General features: G+C 38.6%; 1 protein-coding gene across 2 annotated transcripts in view; it reads left to right on the top strand.

The window, feature by feature from the left end:
- The window catches only part of SBNO1 (strawberry notch homolog 1), a 50,224-nt gene that overhangs the window by 12,435 nt on the left and 17,915 nt on the right, over positions 1-19,874 (top strand). For both annotated transcript variants that reach the window (XM_054712591.1, XM_028147102.2), the window contains exons 4-23: positions 2,867-2,967; positions 5,307-5,403; positions 6,551-6,711; positions 7,299-7,432; positions 7,605-7,695; positions 8,734-8,895; positions 9,980-10,115; positions 10,190-10,295; positions 10,430-10,583; positions 11,029-11,211; positions 11,760-11,857; positions 13,495-13,646; positions 15,602-15,799; positions 16,172-16,339; positions 16,443-16,618; positions 17,077-17,208; positions 17,882-18,017; positions 18,642-18,754; positions 18,834-18,905; positions 19,354-19,453. In XM_054712591.1, coding sequence (XP_054568566.1) covers positions 2,867-2,967; positions 5,307-5,403; positions 6,551-6,711; positions 7,299-7,432; positions 7,605-7,695; positions 8,734-8,895; positions 9,980-10,115; positions 10,190-10,295; positions 10,430-10,583; positions 11,029-11,211; positions 11,760-11,857; positions 13,495-13,646; positions 15,602-15,799; positions 16,172-16,339; positions 16,443-16,618; positions 17,077-17,208; positions 17,882-18,017; positions 18,642-18,754; positions 18,834-18,905; positions 19,354-19,453 — 2,670 coding nt within the window. The remainder of the gene's footprint in view (positions 1-2,866; positions 2,968-5,306; positions 5,404-6,550; positions 6,712-7,298; positions 7,433-7,604; positions 7,696-8,733; positions 8,896-9,979; positions 10,116-10,189; positions 10,296-10,429; positions 10,584-11,028; positions 11,212-11,759; positions 11,858-13,494; positions 13,647-15,601; positions 15,800-16,171; positions 16,340-16,442; positions 16,619-17,076; positions 17,209-17,881; positions 18,018-18,641; positions 18,755-18,833; positions 18,906-19,353; positions 19,454-19,874) is intronic.

Genomic DNA, 19,874 nt, shown 5'->3' with positions numbered 1-19,874 from the left:
TTTATAACAGCTTTATTGAGATATAATTTACATACCATAAAATCTTCCCGTTTAAACTATACAATTCAGTGGGTTTTAATATATTCACAGGATTGTACAATCATTACCACTAGCAAATCCATAATACTTTGATAGGTTTAGATTTAAAGGGAAACAGCCCAATAATATTTTGATCACACCTTTTTAGGAATTCATTTATGCATAAAGAATGTAGATTTTATAGTTAGTTTTCCTGCTCTGGAGTGGCTTTTTTTGTTGTTGCTCACTCATTGGACAGATATTTGAGTGCCTCTATGTAAAGCACTGTTCTGGGGTTTTTGAGGCTATGGCTGAGATGAAAACTGTTGAAATCACTTCCCACATGGAGCTTGCATTCTAGTGGCGTTTCATAGCATGTAAGTTACATAATATGTCAGGGATAAGTGTGATGGAAAGAAACTGAAAATGTTGTGTAGGGCAGGAAGAGGTTATAATTTGAAGCTTCGTATTTAGTATAGTATGGTTATTTTTAAAGGTAAAATAGAATTAATCTCTTTTTAATTTTGGTTATATCAAGTTTTAGTAGTATATCTTTAGACATGGAAAAATGTGAATTCTTAAGAGGGATATTTTTTTCCTTGTCTTCTCCATTGAACTAAATAGTATTTGAGTCCCTGTCTTATATATAAACAAACTATGTTGACTGATGGAGATGCAAACTCTAATTTCAGTTATATCCTGAGCTGACCACTATATAATATAGTATTAGCCTTGATTGGGAATGGAACCATGACCTCGCGGTTCATAGGTCAATGCTCAACCACTGAGTCACACCAGCCTGGCAGGAGATAAGTTTTAATACCTGATGTAGACTAATGTATAATTTTGAGGTAGAATTGACTGCTTAGAAGTTGTAATGTGCTTGTGTTTATAAAGTAGAGAACTAGAGACATTCCAAAGGAAGGGGCAAAGTGTTTGTAAGATGATGTAGAACTAGCTGTGTCTTCAGGGACAAATGCAATTAAAGATACAAGATAATCTAATCTTTATGTTTGGGTCTATACTATTGTGCCTTTATCACTATAGTCTTACTCTCATCGTCACTCTCTTGAACTAACTGTAATCTGGCAGCTAGATACCCATTGAGAAATTATTTTCACTGTCTTAGGACTGATTTCTATTTTCTGCTGTGGAGAGCAGGACCATGGCACCTAGTTGAGGTGCAGGGCAACATCTGAATGGCTCCTGGGAAACTTGGAGTGATCAGCAGTTAGAAGCTGCTTTTCATTAAAGTTTTTGGGTTTAATGAAGAGAGATTGCTGCTTTTATGTGCGTGCCTCTCTGAGTATTCCACTCCACCCTTCAAGTCAGTATGTGCTTTCATAATTTAAAAGAGGGTATATGCTATGTGAGGAAAAAGTTTAGAGAGAACAGAAAACAGGAGAAATGTAACCTCTGAGTGGAGCGGTACAGTAACACTCCCACATCCAATATAGAAATTTTACAAGACAACAGACTGCAAATCAAGGCCGTCCTAGTGTGGAAGCCTGAGCAACTCTTGTCAGACCAGGCCAGGGCTGAAAAAGAAACAGTAAGTGAATGCTGAAGATAAGCACATGTTTGTGTTGCAGGAGAGAGTCATGTTTATACTGAAAGGGAAGAACATTAAAAGTATGAAACTGCACAGAGCAAGGTGTTGCATGTTCTTCTTGTATTTCTTATCTCTGGCTGTTGCCCTCTTTGGAGCCCTTAGCCCTTAGGGGTTCTCATCTCTCACTTGAGCTCCAGTCCTGCCACTTTGAGAACTGTTCACTGGCTCTCCTACAGTTCTGTGACACAAATTGGGACCCAAAGTAACTTTATTATCTTTGTTCAGTATTATTTTGTCAGCACTTTAATCCTAGTTGTTTTGGACTCCTTGTGACAGGCTCCTAAATACCCCCCATCTTTTGGTAGAACGGACAAGGCGCTGATCATTGCCCTTGGTGTGATTTTCACACTATGATCTCAAGAATCCCAGGTTCCAGGATGCTTCCCGAATACTTAGAGATGTAGACTAGTTACAGGGGCTCTGGACTCCCTGACCAAGCAGTTATACTTTGACACTCAGATTGAGGGCTTGTTGCTGTATCTAAAAAGTATGCAACGCATTGGTATAAGAGAAGAAAAGGTTCATCCTAAATTCCTTGTTTTCTTTATTCTGAGGAAAGGAGGAAGATAGTCCCCAGTTGTTGTTTTTCCTTTCCGGAAATAATTCTTTTGCCTTGAAAGTTAGTAGGTACCTTCAGATCCAGTGAGATTGATTCTATCTTGGTGATAATACTAGGTTTTGTTGTTTCTTTGTTGGTTTTTAATGAACCAAGTGAAGTATCTTTTTTGAAAATTGATTTTAGAGAGTAAAGGGGCGGGGGAGGGGGAGGGCAGAGAAAGATGTCAGTTTGTTGTTCCACTTATTTGTGCATTCATTCATTGCTGCTTGTATGTGCTTTGACCGGGGACCTAATCCACAACCTTGGCATATCAGGATGACTTTGTAACCTCCGAGTTCCCCAACCAGGTCCCCAAGTGAAGTATCTTTAAGAAATGCTGGCCCTTAGCATGTGTATTGAAATGAACTATCAAATAGTTCTGGTTAAAGCTTTCTTTTTGATAAATAGCTTTCAAGTTTTTTGTGCACATTTCCTTTTAAATTGTTTTCTAAGGTTAATTCTTCCAAAATGGGACACAGCTTTGAATGTTTTCATCCTTATACAAACTTTAAGTTAGTTTGACAAGCAGATTGGTGTATTTGGGTTTATGAAGTGGTAAACTTTACTGAATTTTTTAAAAACTGTAGGAAAAGGAATTGAGACTTTGTTCTAAAATGTAAATTGACTCTCCCCTTCAGCTGATGTAAGCAACGGCACAGTAAAGAAAGAGTCTTCTAATAAAGAAGTAGCAAGAATATGGATAAATGACATGAAGATGAGGAGTTTTTCCCCGACCATGGTGAGTTTCAAAGCTGTATCTGTATTTTTGTGTCATGAGAAAGACACTTGCCTAAAAGTGCTCTAGAACAATCCTCAGGAAACTTTTTTGGGGTAAAGGTGGGCTACTCAGCTACATAAACTAATGAAACAGCATTAAACGTCACTGGAAAAAACATATATACTGAACAAGGTGGTTAAAACTTGCATAGTTGATAAGGTGGATGTAATGATATATGAAGTATTGGCATCTTGTCTTTTGTTTTGTTACTCCTCACCAGAGGGTATTTTCTCCATTGAGTTTTTGAGGGAGTAGAAGGGTGGGAGGGAGAGGGGAAGGGAAAGAATGAAAGAGAGAGAGAAACATCAATGTGAGAGTGATACATTGATTGGTTGCCTCCCGCATGCACCCCAGCTGGGGCTAGGGATTGAACCTGCAACCCAGATAGAGGTGCCCTTGACCAGAATCGAACCCTTGATCCGTTGGTGCGTGGGCCAACACTCTAACCCCTGAACAACACCAGGCAGGACAACATCTTTTTATTGTGAATCACATCTAATCGGGGGAAAAAAACCCAGGGGAAAGTATTTGGTAACTGTTCATTTAGGATTGAATATGAATGTATAGCTGTTTATGAGCTGTCAGATCATATAATGGTCTAGGTATGAGTAATTAATGTGATAATATTTTTCTTACATTTTGGAAATGCTGTATGCTTCCAGTGCACAGAGTCCATCAATTCTGTACATTTATGTAAAAACTGCACTACGTATAATACTGAGTGTGTGTGGTAGGTTTCTACCAGAAGTGTACTGCATTGCATGGCTCCCCCTTGAATAAACATGCAATGTGACAAACATGTTAACTAACAAGGTACAGCAAAAGGTACGTTATGATGTTCACAACAAGGGTTATGAGTGTGGAGGAAGGTGAGATCTCTGGGCATGCGAAGACTTCATTTTATAGAGGAGGTTTAACGGAGCTTGGGTGTTGGGTATGGAGAGACCTCAAGAGGGCATTTTTGGAAGGGAGCGAAATTAAAGGTGGTGGCAGCCAAGTGCTTAGCTGACACTAAACCAAGGCACATGGCTTGCAGAATATGGAGTGATTGATTTGGGCTTTGTGGAGGGTCCTGACTTGAATTTGAAGGACCTTGGTCTTGGTGCAGCAGCCTGGAAGTGGAGGGACCTGCTAATGATCAGGATGAGTTCGGGTAGGGAAGAGAGAGCTTGGAGGAGGTTGGTTAAATAATTCTAAACTTGGCATTAGAAAGGATGAGGGGAACAGGGAAAAGGAAAACGGTACAAGACAACTACACATAACAGTGTGAGAGGATTGATGGGACTTGGGAATGGAGTAGGAATTAGACGGCAGCGCAGCTGTGCCTGAGGCTGTGTGTGGGGACCTGGAGGACAGGTGCTGGCAGTCCCAGGACTTGATGTTTGTGCATCAACAGCTTACCTAAGCGGATTTCTGGAAAGTTAACAGTGCATTTTTCTCCAAGAAATGTTGTATGTAGTTAGTGCTCAGGTTCACAGTCAACCCATGTTTGCCTATAATATGCCAAAGTTTATATTGTGTTGCAGTTTGGGAACATCCAACAGATTGCACACTGGTAGCCTGTGGACCAAAACCAGTGGATACATGTCTTTTATTTGGCCTCCCCAAGTTTTTGAAAATTATTGAATTTTTGCTAACACATAAAAATCCTGATTTCTAGGTCCTCTTAAAAAAATAGGAGTACCTGAGAACCCCAGGCCCACATTCCTCACCCAGTAAAATGTGCCTGGAGTAGACTAGTGGACATTTACTTTGTGTGTTGGGCAGGCATTGCCCAGGTCCCACAGTCTCCGTGCCTCCCGTGTGTCTCCCGTGTGTCTCCTATATTCTAAGCTTGGTGGCAGTTGCCATTTTACTGGTATATCCCATTGGCTTAGAAATATTACCTGTGTAGTCCCTGGATTTTGTGACCCTTTAGTATTACCATCTTATCCTCTAAATTTAAGTAGGGGAGCTAAGGTAGAGGGAGACAGAAGGAGCCTGGTCATTTAGCAGAGTATACATTCTTATTATAGTTGAGATAAAGTGGAGGTGGGCCGACTTAGAATTTTAATTTGCCCAAGGCTACACAAATAAAAGGCAGGTGGAGCCCTGTGGTGCCCCCTTTTTGTGTCAGAGGTGAGAGCAAGCCATGGATGATCTGTGCTCATTGGAGAAGCAGGGAAGCCATGAGGAATCCCGATGTCAGAGAATGTTTCCAGGACTAAAGATGGTGGGTGTTCCTGCAGGAGAGTTTTTATGTGTTGGCCAGGCCTCTAGTCTCTCGAATTAGAATTGATTATGCTCTCTTTGTGTTACAGAAGGTTCCTGTTGTAAAAGAGGAAGATGAACCGGAGGAAGAAGATGAAGAAGAAATGGGTCATGCAGAAACCTACGCAGAGTATATGCCAATAAAATGTATGTCTTTGGGATTTGCCAAAATAATGAAAGACTTCCAGGTTCCTCTTGAACTTAAAAAACTTTCCCACACACGTTATTATTCATTAGGGTTTGTCAGTGTGGGCACCTAAGGATTTGACAAGCACCAGCTTTGTAATGTTTTAAACTAGAATATGTTAGAAAATATATACATATATACTGTGTTGTTTTTTTCTTCTATACAAAGTTAGAACTTTGTTTTAGGTTGAAGTCTTTTTTTTTTTTTAATTTCTTTATTGATTAAGGTATCTTGAAGTCTTTTAAAATCAAGAATAAAAGCTTTGCCCAGCCAGTGTGGATCAGTGGTTGACTGTTGACCTATGAACCAGGAGTTCACGGTTCGATTCCCTATCAGGACACATTGATGTTTCTCTCTCTCCCTCTCCCTTCCTCTCTGAAATCAATAAAGATACTTAAAAAACAAACAAACAAACAAACAAAAGAATAAAAGCTTGTGTTTATATTGTTGTGTTTTTTTTTAATATATTTTTATTGATTTCAGAGAGGAAGGGAGAGGGGGAGACATAAACCTCGATGAGAGAGAATCACTGATCGGCTGCCTCCTGCACGCCCCCCACTGTGGATCCAGCCAGCACCCCGGGCATGTGCCCCCCGACCAGAATCAAACCCGGGACCCTTCAGTCCACAGGCTGACACTCGATCCACTGAACCAAACCAGCTATGGCCCAACCCCTATTTGAAATTGTACTCGCTTTATACATTTTGGGGAACTAGTTATTGTTTAATTTTATAGCCAGGATTTCTTTTGAAATTTTCAAGTTAAAATTATATTGCAAACCTTTTCCACTGATGGAAGTGAATGATTCATTCACTTAAACCCCTGAATCTAGGATTATGTTCTGTTACTACTGGGGAGAACCTGGTGTGTACTAAGTTTATTTTTCTAAGTCTTTTTAATCACCAAGTCACTATTTAAAACAGATAGTTGATAAATTGGTCATTTTAATCAAACTTAAATAGTACTTTCCCATCAGTCAGTGACTCTATAGTTACTTATTTACTTACAGTTTCTGTCATAGGTAAAATACTGCAATATCTTGTAATATAAATGGAAGTATTATTACCTAGCATGATTAAAATGAAATATTTTTAAATTTTCATTTAGTAAAAATTGGGCTACGTCATCCTGATGCTGTGGTGGAAACTAGTTCTTTATCCAGTGTTACTCCTCCCGATGTTTGGTACAAAGCATCCATTTCTGAAGAAACCATTGACAATGGCTGGTTGTCAGCATTACAGCTTGAGGCAATTACATATGCAGCCCAGGTAAGCAGTAATGTTTTATACAGTATTTATTCTTTAGTCTTAGTCTATATAATATAGTTGTTTCAGTCCAGAGGTAAGTTTTCCTTGCATGAAAAACTTGTGAATATAATAATTTTATAATTTTATGTGTTAGGAAATTAAATGGGTAGCATGGGTGTGTGGAGTGCATTGCTAGTGAAAATGACAAATGCTATTCCTTTTTGGAATTCAGTGGGAATATGTATTAAAACTGAAAATGCATATATCCTTTGACCTAGCGATTCCATTGCTGGGAGTCTATCCCATAGAACCACTGGATAAGAACATACATGGCTATTTGTTGCAGCTTTTCCCCCCAGTGGCTGAAAGTTGTGCAGGTGTTGAAGGGGGCATGGAAGAATTTGTGTTACATTTTTAATTTTAGTTAACCTGGTACATGCGAGGGTAGCAAGATTGTGTAGTAAATAAAAGGAAATATCCATGCCAAGCCAAGCTGTATGCCATTTATATAAACATAGGTCATGTTATTATAACCCTAACAAACTGTATGAAAGACAGATCACCAAAATATCAAAAGTAGTAATTACCTGCTTTTTTTTTTCTCCCAGCAACATGAAACATTCCTACCTAATGGAGATCGTGCTGGCTTCTTAATAGGTGATGGTGCTGGTGTAGGGAAAGGAAGGACAATAGCAGGAATCATCTATGAAAATTATTTGTTGAGTAGAAAACGAGCATTGTGGTAAGTGCTCTGGAAGCTTTCCTGCGTGGATAGTTACTTCCGCATGTGGGCAGGGGATTTAATGAGTAGGTATATAGTTTTTGAAGGGTTACGGTCTGGCTTTATTTCTGAAAACTGGCAGAATGATGGAATTTGTGTGTATTTATTTACTTACTATTTATTTTTGTGGCAGGTTCAGTGTTTCTAATGATTTGAAATATGATGCTGAAAGAGATTTGAGGGATATTGGAGCAAAAAACATTTTGGTCCATTCATTAAATAAGGTATGAAAGTTTTCTATTCAGTTGGTCATTCACTAAATATTGACTCATGTGTTACGGGAATAATAAGTTTCTTTTTCAGAGGGTTGTTGTAAGGATTCAGTGAGTTATTTCACAGGAAACCTAGTGAGTGCTGAATTAACTTCTGAAAGGGTACAGTGTAATAAAGCTGGACAGATGGTGTGCCCATCACACCATTTAGGCGATTACTGCGGTTGGAGACTGGTTTAGACCCTTGTGCATCTGGACTGTGTACCAGACCTGTGCTCATATTAAGACAGTTCTGTCAAGTGGAAGAAAATGTGTCTCAGCGTCTATAGCACAGTCCAATGTGATTAGAATCTTAGGTTTTAGTAAATCTTCATTGTCCTCCAGCTCTGCACCAATTGCTCAGTTAGTTACAGGGTGGAGTAGACAGACCCAGTTCCTGCACGCCTCTCCCTGTAGCCCTTTGACAATAAGTAAACATGAATCTACCTGCCACACGAGGCCCAGGTGGGCTCAGTGTTGTACTCCCGGTGCTTTTCAGGGTGGGCCTTCCTGACTGGATTGGCAGGTAAAGTGCTAGGGCTTGAATGACTACTAACTGTTCAAAACAAAAACATGTAACTGGCACCTAAAATGTTTTTTTTATTTCTGAGACAGTGTAATTGAAGAAGGGCGCATTAACTATTAATCGCAATTCTTGTATATTCCTCATTACTTAATTACAGTGATTTCTATATAGTAGTAAGTGCACAATAAATATTTGTAGAATGAATATTGTGACCTTTGTAGGGGAGTTTGATTTGTAATCTTTTTTGTGTGATAGACTTTTTTAGACTTTGAAAACTATACCCTTGTAGCATAAAGCTGTGTATACATATATGTGTGTGTGTGTGTATGTATATTCATATGTGTAAGAAATTTTGTGTGCTCTTAGGAAGTCCTTAACTCCCCTGAAGCCCACTGTGGACCACCAGATTCCTATCAAACATGCGGATGGGATTCATGTTTCAGAGAGAAAAGTGTATTTATTAAATTCTTCTCTTTCTTTTTTAGTTTAAGTATGGAAAAATTTCTTCCAAACATAATGGGAGTGTGAAAAAGGGTGTGATTTTTGCCACCTATTCTTCCCTTATTGGAGAGAGTCAGTCCGGCGGTAAATACAAAACAAGGCTAAAACAGCTTCTGCATTGGTGTGGCGATGACTTTGATGGCGTGGTATCCTTTGCAACAAGTGTTTTCATATTTTTTAATGGCACAAAAGTTAGTGTAAGGAGGAACATTTGGAAAACAGGAATCCTGAGATTAAATAAACAAATTCTGGGACATCAGCTTTAATGATTACTCAGAGTCCAGCGGGTCAGAAAGTTGGCTCTGCTTTGTGAAGAAGGCCAGCATCGCAGTCCCTAGTTAGGAAAGTGATTGGAGGTTTGGGAAATGCTGAGTACTCTTTCCCTTTGGGGACCCACATGGAATGTCCACATGGTAAAGTACCTGAGAAGACAGGTGACATTGGTGCCTCCGTGCCTTCCTGACTGATTTGGTCACAGCTCACCCTCACTGTCCTAAATGGGGACATCAGTATTCCACATGCCGACTAAGTGGGTCACTAGTAGTGCTTCTGTGGACAGAGTTTGACAGAATTATCTGTGTGGTGGACTTACTTGCTGCATGGATCTTTTCCTTCATTCTAATTAATAAAGTATCCGGTTAAGTTGAAGACCAAATTCAGTGGGTGCTTCTGAGGCAGGAGGGAGGTGTTGAAGTCAAGGAGAGGCACATAGAGGGCTTCATTGATGTTTGTAACAATGAAAAAGAAAACAGCCAAAACCGGTTTGGCTCAGTGGATAGAGCCTCGGTCTGCGGACTGAAGGGTCCCGGGTTCGATTCCGGTCAAGGGCATGTACATTGGTTGCGGGCACATCCCCAGTAGGGGGTGTGCAGGAGGCAGCTGGTCGATGTTTCTCTCTCATCGATGTTTCTAGCTCTCTATCCCTCTCCCTTCCTCTCTGAAAAAATCAATAAAATATATTTTAAAGAAAAAGAAAATCTGAACAGGGCAAAATGTTAAGATTGGACATAGCTGGATGATAGGCACGTAGATGTTATTTTAAAAAGTTATTACCCAGGAGCTTGTTATCAACAACATCCTTTCTCCTAATAATCTTGAATTTACGCCAGGGCCACCACCCTAGAAATCCTGGGTGTTTCCAAATGCTACCGGGAAATAAAAGTTAAACTTCCTGGGAGATTGAAGACACATGCTACTAATGTGATACATTCCTTAATTCATTCCTTACAGATAGTGTTTGATGAGTGTCATAAAGCAAAAAACTTATGTCCTGTTGGTTCTTCAAAGCCAACCAAGACAGGCTTAGCAGTTCTAGAGCTTCAGAACAAATTGCCAAAAGCCAGAGTTGTTTATGCTAGTGCCACTGGTGAGTAGCTGTTTATTTAAAAGATAGCTGTCGTCTTTTTCAGCTGTAATATGTTTTATTTTGGTCTTTTTCAGGTGCTTCTGAACCACGAAACATGGCCTATATGAACCGTCTTGGAATATGGGGTGAAGGAACTCCATTTAGAGAATTCAGTGATTTTATTCAGGCAGTGGAACGGAGGTAATGCAACTGACAGCGTACACTATTTGCTCTCAGAAGCAGTCTAGAAGATGTGTATTGCTAAAACCTCTCTCCCATATGTTAAAGCCCTACTATATTTAATGATAGTTACTGTGTGTTTTAATTTTATTCAGAGGTGTTGGTGCCATGGAAATAGTTGCTATGGATATGAAGCTTAGAGGAATGTACATTGCTCGACAGCTGAGCTTTACTGGAGTGACCTTCAAAATTGAGGAAGTTCTTCTTTCTCAGAGCTATGTAAAAATGTACAACAAAGCAGTCAAGCTGGTGAGATTTTCCCCCTTATTTCCTAGTATTTTTAATGCACCTGCTAATGTTTCTGTTAGTCAGTTTTGTTTCAATGTAATGTGGGTGAGCCCATGAGAGTATATTTCTCCCAGAAAAAACACACATCACCATATCCTTATTTTCCTAATATTCCAAGCCTTCTCTTTCCTAATTTATTAAAAATAGCCATTTATTTAAGTTGCATGGTTTTAAAAATCACAATGTAACTATTTCCTAAAATACCTTTATCAGTTCATAAGAATTTTGGGACAGCTTTATGTAAGCATCCTAAAAATCCTTTTTAGAGATCCCAAAATTACTGAATATGCTTCATTAAATTAATGTTAAATTGTCTTGCCTGTAACATTATTTGATTGAACCAGTTATTTTAAAATAATTTGCACTCAAAGTTGAAATACTTAAAATGTTGGTTGTGCATCTTCAGTGGGTCATTGCAAGAGAGCGGTTTCAGCAAGCTGCGGATCTTATTGATGCTGAGCAACGCATGAAGAAGTCCATGTGGGGTCAGTTCTGGTCTGCTCACCAGAGGTTTTTTAAATACTTGTGCATAGCATCCAAAGTCAAGAGAGTTGTGCAGCTGGCTCGAGAGGAAATCAAGAATGGAAAAGTAAGTTGGAAAACATATTAAGAGATTTCTTCTTTGGTTATGTGTTTCACTTTTTTTTTAAACCTTTTGAGTATTGAGGTTTTCTGTAAAACCTGCTCCTTTTAAAGGATAGTAGTAAAAGTATTAATACAGCTAAGACTAAAAAATACAGGTTTTAAAATAACAATAGCAACCTGTGGTTATAAAGAATTTAGATAATTCAAAAAATGTAAAGAAATAAGCATGACTATAATTTGGCCATCTGTTGATATAACTGCTGATAACATGTGGATATATATTTAGTAAGGTTTTTTTCTTTTTGATGAATATATCTCTACCTAAAGCACAAAGAACTGGGGTGGGGCTTCCAGCATGTCCACTGCTGTATGCTATTTCCTAGCTAAGTTCTTATACACGTAGCATCTCTCAAATACATGTAGACTAAATAAAGGAGCACGTGTACAATAATGCTCATTCTTGTTTGAAATATTTTACTAAGTATGTAAAATGTCTTAAAACCATGTGCTGCATGTTTTTATTTATAATCACTGTATTTTCTTTTTCTCCAGTGTGTTGTAATTGGCCTGCAGTCTACAGGAGAAGCCAGAACATTAGAAGCCTTGGAAGAGGGCGGGGGAGAGCTGAATGATTTTGTTTCAACAGCCAAGTAATGTTTTTAGTTTTTAGTTTTTACTTAGATCAGTGATTGTCAACCTTTTTCATCTCATGGCACACATAAACTAATGAAAATTCTGTGGAACACCAAAAATATATATATTTTTTGCCAATCTGACAAAAAAAAGTATAATTTTGATAGATTCATACTGGATGTCTATTGTTGTGTTGGCTGTTGTCATTTTTTTATTTGACAATCTAAGAGAAAAGAGGTCAGTGCCCCTACATTTTAAAAATTGGTATTGGATGTTTTAAAAATTCTTTCGGCACACTGGTTGAAAATCACTGGCTTAGATTAACTTCAATGTTGGCATTTCCTGGAGGTAAAATTTTTGATTCACCTATATCATCTTTTAAAGTTTTTCTGATCTTAGTTTTTGCAATTCTATGTGGATCCATACACTATATCAATTGGAAAACAACAGAAATGCGGAAATATTAAGCATTTTGACAGTATTATTCCAAGTGTTTGGATGATTAACAAAAGGGCTTGATTTTTGTTTGTTTTGCACCTCTTGGAAATGTGACAGCTGGGTCTAGTTTCTGTTTTACTTTCACATTTGTGTATTTGAAATTGCAATTTCAATAAGTATATAAGCAACAAGTATAGTTTGTCCCAATTTAGATAGCTCTAATAATTGCAAATAGTCATGAGATTGAAAGAGTTTTAGAAAAATGTTTTGGCATTGTATTTCAGTTTGTTTGCCTATCCTGCCAGTTCCTACTGTGGTAGTAAAATTAGCAAAATGACTTTTGCCACCATACTATCTCTTGCTCTAGGCCAGTGGTCTGCAAACTCATTAGTCAGCAGAGCCAAATATCAACAGTACAACGATTGAAATTTCTTTTGAGAGCCATATTTTTTAAACTTAATCTTTTGCACTCGGATGTCGAGTGTGACTCCACACGGTTAGCATTAGAATAAAGGAATTGAGAAAAAAGCAAGTGAGTGCAAAGGGTTAAACTTCTTCTAATACCACTTCTTCAAAATAGACTCGCCCATGCCGTGGTATTTTGTGGAAGAGCCACACTCAAGGGGCCAAAGAGCCTCATGTGGCTCGAGAGCCGCAGTTTGCCAACCACGCCTTTAGGGGATACATTCAAATGGCTCCTTTTAAAAAAGATATAAATAAAAACGACTTTTAAAAGCAAAACATGCCCTTGCTAATCTGTGTTTTTCTGTGCTTGGGTGCCTAGTACTGCCCTTTCTAAATTGATAGTCACTAGACATGTGTGGATATTGAGGTGACTTGGCTAGTCCAAATTAAGTTGCACTGTAAGTATAAAATACACACCAAGTTTCAAAGATTTCAGATAAAATAACATAAAATAGTTAATTGATTACATGTTGAAGTGATATAATGAGCTAAGTAAAATATATATTGTTAAAATTTTACGTTTTCTTTTACTTTTTAATGTAGCTACTGGAAAGTAAAAATTACGTATTTGGCTCTGCTTGCATTATATTGCAATTGGACAGCTTTGGCCTAGAATATTTAAATTCATTTGACCTGGATTATCAGTATTTTGTACGATTGAACAAAGCTTATTAATTATCTATAAATAAACAAACAAACAAACAAAAAAACACTGAACAGCTCATTGTCACTTTCTCTCTCCTACAAACAGAGGAGTGTTGCAGTCACTCATTGAAAAACACTTCCCTGCTCCAGACAGGAAAAAGCTTTATAGTTTGCTGGGAATTGATTTGACAGCTCCAAGTAACAACAGTTCACCAAGAGACAGTCCCTGTAAAGAAAATAAAATAAAGAAGCGGAAAGGTGTGTGTGTGTGTTTGTTGTTGTTGTTTTAAATGTTGTTAAAAATAGTATAGATTTGAAGCAGATACACTTTGGTAATTAACTACTTTCATTCAATCAACAAGTGGCTGCATATTTTCAGTGTCGCTCATGTAGTTTCCAGTGCACAAGAAACCCTTTTTAAATCATGGCTTGAACCATGTGAATAGTGCTGTCATGGCCCGGCTGGCGAGGCTCAGTGGTTGAGTATTGACCTATGAACCAGAAGGTCAAGGTTCAATTGCCGGTCAGGGCACATGCCCAGGTTGTGGGCTTGATCCCTGGTGTGGGGCATGCAGGAGGCAGCCGATCAGTGATTCTCATCATTGATGTTTCTATCTCTCCATCTCCCTCTCTGAAATCAATAAAAATTTATTTTTAAAAAATAGTGCTAGCATGGTGCTAAGCACTGGCATCCATATGAAAGCAGGTTTTAGGTTTTCAGTTTTGTAGACAGGAAATTAAGGTACAGGAAGACAAAGAGGTTAAGGAGTTTTCCCAGGTTCACAACAGCTAGTGGGTGATATATGGGAAGCAGAATCCAGGCCTTTGTGTTGTCAAAACTGCACATATGTGTATTTATAGTCTTATTTAAAGAGGCTTCTGTTAGTTTACTATTTCATAATTGAAATACATGAGCCAATGTTTGTTAGACATTTTATAGTAGTACAAACATGGGTTTGTGTTAAGGTGCTTACTAAGTTGTTTGAGAAGTTGCCTTCTCATGCTCTTTATAAAGGGTGATGATAACTTACTGTGAAACCTGATGCTGTGAACTCAAACACAATGCCTGACACTTTAACCTTGTTTCATTCATTCTAAGAAATACATTTTCTAATATGCCTGAAAGTGGCTTGATTATTATAGTATAATTGGCAGTGTTTTTATTATCTTAGTGTCCTGGCATGAAAAGTAATGCTGTTTTAGTTATCTTCTGAATATTGAGTAACATAATTCAAACCAGCACCTTCTGTGGCTTTAAAAGAACAGTTTTATCTACTGTTTGTACAGTTGAACCTTGAACAACACAGGAGTTAGCAGCACCCCCCCCCCCCAGTCAAAAAATCTGTGTGCAACTTTTGACTCCCCCAGAACTTAACTACTAACAGCCTGTTGTTGACTGTAAGCCTTACTGATAACATGGACAGTCAGTTAACACATATTTTTTGTGTTATATTCTGTGTATTATATACTGTATCTTTATAATAAACTAAGACAGAGAAAAGGAAATGTTATTAAAATCATAAGATTGTAAAAATGACACTTACAGTACTTATTGAAAAAGATCAGCACATAAGTGGACTTACGCAGTTCAGACCCATGCTGTCAAGCGTCAGCTGTATTCCAGCAAGTCTTTTTTTTTTTTTTTTTTAATATATCTTTATTGATTTCAGAGAGGGAGAGAGAGATAAAAACATCAATGATAAGAGAAAATCACCGATCGGCTGCCTCCCACACACCCTCCTACAAGGGATCAAGCCCACAACCCAGGCATGTGCCCTTGACTGGAATCGAACCTATGATTCTTCAGTCTGCAGGCCGACACTATCCTCTGAGCCAGACCGGCTAGGGCTTTAATATGTTAAGTATTCTGTAAAACTATGATTATTTAGGCTTCTTCTCTCAGCCTGATAAACAATTAAATTGTGACAGCACCAGAGATTCTTTTTTATCTCTGTTCTGATTTCATTTGAAACTTGTGCACTTGAAGGCAGTCTTGAGTTTTTACATATGTATCTAATTTTTTCTTAAGAATAAATTAGATACATAATTGAACATAACCTAGCTTTTTTGTAAATTTTATTTGTTCTTATATATTTACGTAAAGGCTTCTCTTCTACCGGTCTCATTTGAATTAACTCATGAACTAAATGTGATTTCTTGGATTTTGAGAACAGTGTGTTTGGCTGACTGTCTTGTCTGGGGTTTGAGGATAGGCGAAGAAATAACTCGAGAAGCCAAAAAAGCACGGAAAGTGGGTGGCCTCACTGGGAGCAGCTCTGACGACAGTGGGAGCGAATCCGATGCCTCTGATAATGAGGAGAGTGACTATGCGAGCTCCAAGAACCTGAGTTCTGGAGATGACGATGACTTCAACCCGTTTAGAGATGAGTCCAGTGAGGACGATGAGGATGGTGAGTTCGTCAGTGTGTTAAATGGAAGCTGAGGGGTCATTCCTTCTGGGTATTTGACATGGGATATTGTAGTAACTAACACCTTTTATCCTCTGTGAAGTAAACACATGACACAGATTCTAGTCTTTGCTTGGTGGAGAGCTCGTAGCCTGTCTTCTGGAGTGTTAGCTCACTTATGTGAGATGATCTTAGTTTTGTGCAGTTATTTTAACCTCAAACCATGAACTTGGGTGTGGATGTACTGGACACTGTAGTTGGCAACCGTTTACAAGTTATCCGTTAATAATACAAAAAAGCTCAATGGTCCTGTCCTTTGAAGATTCCCACTTGTTTTAACAAATTATTTGACACCTATCTTTTCTTAACTTTCAGATCCTTGGTTAATCAGAAAAGACCACAAGAAAAACAAAGATAAAAAAAGAAAGAAAAGTATAGATCCAGATTCTATTCAAAGTGCCTTATTAGCATCAGGTCTTGGATCAAAACGACCTAGTTTTTCGTCCACACCAGTTATTTCACCTGCTCCTAACAGTGCACCAGGTATCCATGTGAAAGCTTGCTTTGTCTATGAAATGTACTTTTAATTTAAACAAAACAAATATTTAAACTCTGTATTGATTTTTAACAAATGTACTTTATCTAGCTAACAGCAACACCAACAGCAACAGCAGCCTTATAACAAGTCAGGATGCCGTGGAAAGGGCCCAGCAAATGAAGAAAGACCTACTTGATAAACTAGAAAAATTAGCTGAAGACCTCCCTCCTAATACCCTGGATGAGCTGATTGATGAACTTGGCGGCCCTGAGAATGTTGCTGAGGTATATAGGATTTGAGCAGGGCTGTGTCTCTCCTTGGTAATTTTTTTGCCACCTTTAAAACCCTGTAGAATTAGTGATATTTTGGGTATCATCACATAATGATCTGTCTAGTTTCCTCAGATCTTAGGGCCCTTGTTCTTACTCTGTTCTCATCCCAAGCTCCTAGTATCTGCGTGTCTGCCCTGAGACACTCACCTCTGTTCCTGCGCCACTGGCGGCCTCTAATCGTTGCCACATGTCTGCTATCTCCACTGGAATCTGAACTTTTCAAGACCAGGGGCTATGTTGCAATGTCTCTCCCACAGTGCCTGGTGCAGTGCAGGCTGTGCAACGCATGTTGGCTCATCATACCTTTTGCCTCGCACCAGGTTTCTCCAGTGAAGGAGTTCTGGGTCTGAATCAGGCACCTTAATTGTAGGTGGCAGTTTGTAAGTGGCACGGTTTGTTTGGCTTTGCAGATGACGGGCCGCAAGGGGAGGGTCGTAAGCAATGATGATGGAAGCATATCTTATGAGTCAAGATCTGAACTTGACGTCCCTGTGGAAATATTAAATATCACAGAAAAACAAAGGTTTATGGATGGAGATAAGGTATGTTTTTCTGGGATGCTTTCTATTTTTCCTTTCTTTTGTGGGATGCTTTTCAGCAACAAGAATACTGTCCATATAGTTAGACATTTAGGTTAATCTTTAGAAGGTTTTTTTCTTTTAATATGAATTGTCCCTGTTGAATGTTGTTATCCTATATTATTTTAGTAATTGCACACAATGAACATTTACATGTTTTATATATTTTTTAAAATTGATTTCAGAGAGGAAGGGAGAGGAAGAGAAATAGAAACATCAATGATAAGAGAGAATCATCGAAGGGCTGCCTCCTACACACCCCCTATTGGGGATCAAGCCTGCAACCTGGGCATGTGCCCTGACCGGGAATTGAACTGTGACCTCTTGGTTCATAGGTTGTTGTTCAACCACTGAGCCACACTGGCTTGTTCTCAACTTTAAGGACATTTCCTGGACCTTGTTCACATTACTACTACCTACTGGCTGGAGCATGTCCATACTTAGCTTCAAGGGAGACTGGAAAATGTAATCTTCATTTTGGGCATCCATGCACCCAGCTGAAATTGGGGGTTCTGTGATTTAGGAAGAGGAGAGTTGGTATTGATGGATCCCCAGTAATCTACCTAAGGACTTTATTTACACTTCCCTGCTTGTCTTTGTGCAAAGACTACCTTTTTTTCTCTTATATTTGATACAGAATATTGCTATCATCTCGGAAGCTGCCAGCTCAGGTATTTCATTACAAGCAGATCGGAGAGCCAAGAATCAACGACGGCGAGTGCACATGACTTTGGAGTTGCCCTGGAGTGCAGACAGAGCCATTCAGCAGTTTGGTAAGGTCCCGGAATGTGTGCAGATCAGTCTGTATTGAATGTCAGACATCTTCAACTCCACATACATACACATTTTGGAAGTGTTGTGTGTAGCATGTACCTTGAAATAGTGACTGCATCATGAATTCATGCCTGTTTTACTTATTTAATATTTTTTCTTTCATACCTGTTTTAACAGATGTAAAAGATCTGCAGTGGGGCTTCATTGGGCTTGTGGCATTCTGTCCCAGAACAGGGTTTCTCAGGAGTGTCTTCATTACAGACCTTTAGGTTGGTCAGGGCATGTCAGAGCAGCTGCTGCTCACGTCCTTTTCAATCCCCACAGCCTTCACTCAGGGCACATCGCTCCTCCCCTCCTTCCATTTTCACGTCCCCGGGACCCAGTGATTATAAACAAGAATCTGGACAGAATCCAGAGCAGCTGTGCATCAGCAACATTGTGGTTAACCAAACTGGGGTAGCAATAGTGATATGCTTCGCATTTAACAATTTTATATTTTTCCTCTTGTTTCAGGGTTTCTGAATCCCATCTTGGTATTAAGTGTTAGGAATAGATCTCAGAAGTCTCTGTTTCTAGTGAACACAATCTGATTTTTTTTTTTGTGTGTGTGTGTGTGTTTACAGGACGAACTCATAGATCAAACCAAGTTACTGCTCCCGAATATGTCTTTCTAATTTCTGAATTGGCGGGAGAACAAAGATTTGCATCTATTGTTGCTAAAAGACTTGAGAGTTTGGTAAGTTTAGGAATTGTATAGATGTATGTAAAGTCTGGTGTATGTTACCTGTCTGATTGGAAATTTTATGTTTTGATAGGGGGCACTTACACATGGTGACAGAAGAGCAACAGAATCCAGAGATTTGAGCAGGTTCAACTTTGACAATAAGGTACATTTCAGATTTCCATCTCTGATCTCGCAGTAGTGTGCTGGGTTCGTGGAAGTGGGGGCTGTTGAAAACCTAGCAATGGTACCTCTCCGTGTTTTGCTGTAAAATCATGGTTTCCCATAGACAGGAAGACAAGATTTCACATGTCGGTGAGATCTTCAGTGATCAGCTCTGCAATATAGTTATCTTTTTATTCCTATTGAAAATAGGACTATAACACATGTTTGTGAATGAATGAGGTGTGAGTTCCCAGAAGTTCTTGATTGAATATCTGCTATGTGCAGAGGTGTGAAGTAGGCATTAGGCAGTGCAGAATATGTACAAAGATAATTTATTCCTGCTGTTTTTGATTCTGTGATATAATTATCATTTTTATAGTATTGACTTGGTCATGTGATTAAAGAGTACCCAAATGTTAAAACTGGTTTGTTTATTTGTTTTATTGCAGTATGGAAGAAATGCATTAGAAATTGTCATGAAATCCATTGTAAACCTAGATTCTCCTATGGTATCACCACCTCCAGACTACCCTGGAGAATTCTTTAAAGGTAAATTTTAAGAATAATCATAACAAAGGAAAATGAGTACTGATGAGATACTCAAACCTGTTCTAACGTGCAGTGTTGTTTTACATTTTATAAAACTTAGAAATTGAAAGTTATTAGACACCTAAGTTGATCAATTGTAATAAGCAGTCGATTTATTAAATTTCATTCAAGTGAAGATGTTTTTGCTCTTGATTGTGTACTTCATGTTACTACTAGATTCATGGAGGAAAGTGTTTTTAGTTTCATTTGAAATCACTACGTCCAGTAACTTTTAAAATTAAATATGAAAGTTAAAGTACCTTGGTTAATAATCTGTGGAGATTGGTCGGGCGGGGGCGGGGGGGCACTCGATAAAATTGGCTATGTGTTAACAGTTGTTAAAATGGGGTAATGAGAATGTATGTGGTTCATGGCATTTTCT

The sequence above is a fragment of the Eptesicus fuscus genome, chromosome 23, assembly GCF_027574615.1.
Source record: "Eptesicus fuscus isolate TK198812 chromosome 23, DD_ASM_mEF_20220401, whole genome shotgun sequence".
Classification (NCBI taxonomy): domain Eukaryota; kingdom Metazoa; phylum Chordata; class Mammalia; order Chiroptera; family Vespertilionidae; genus Eptesicus; species Eptesicus fuscus.
Note: the sequence above shows the minus strand (reverse complement) of the source record. Positions and strands in the feature narration are given on the sequence as shown.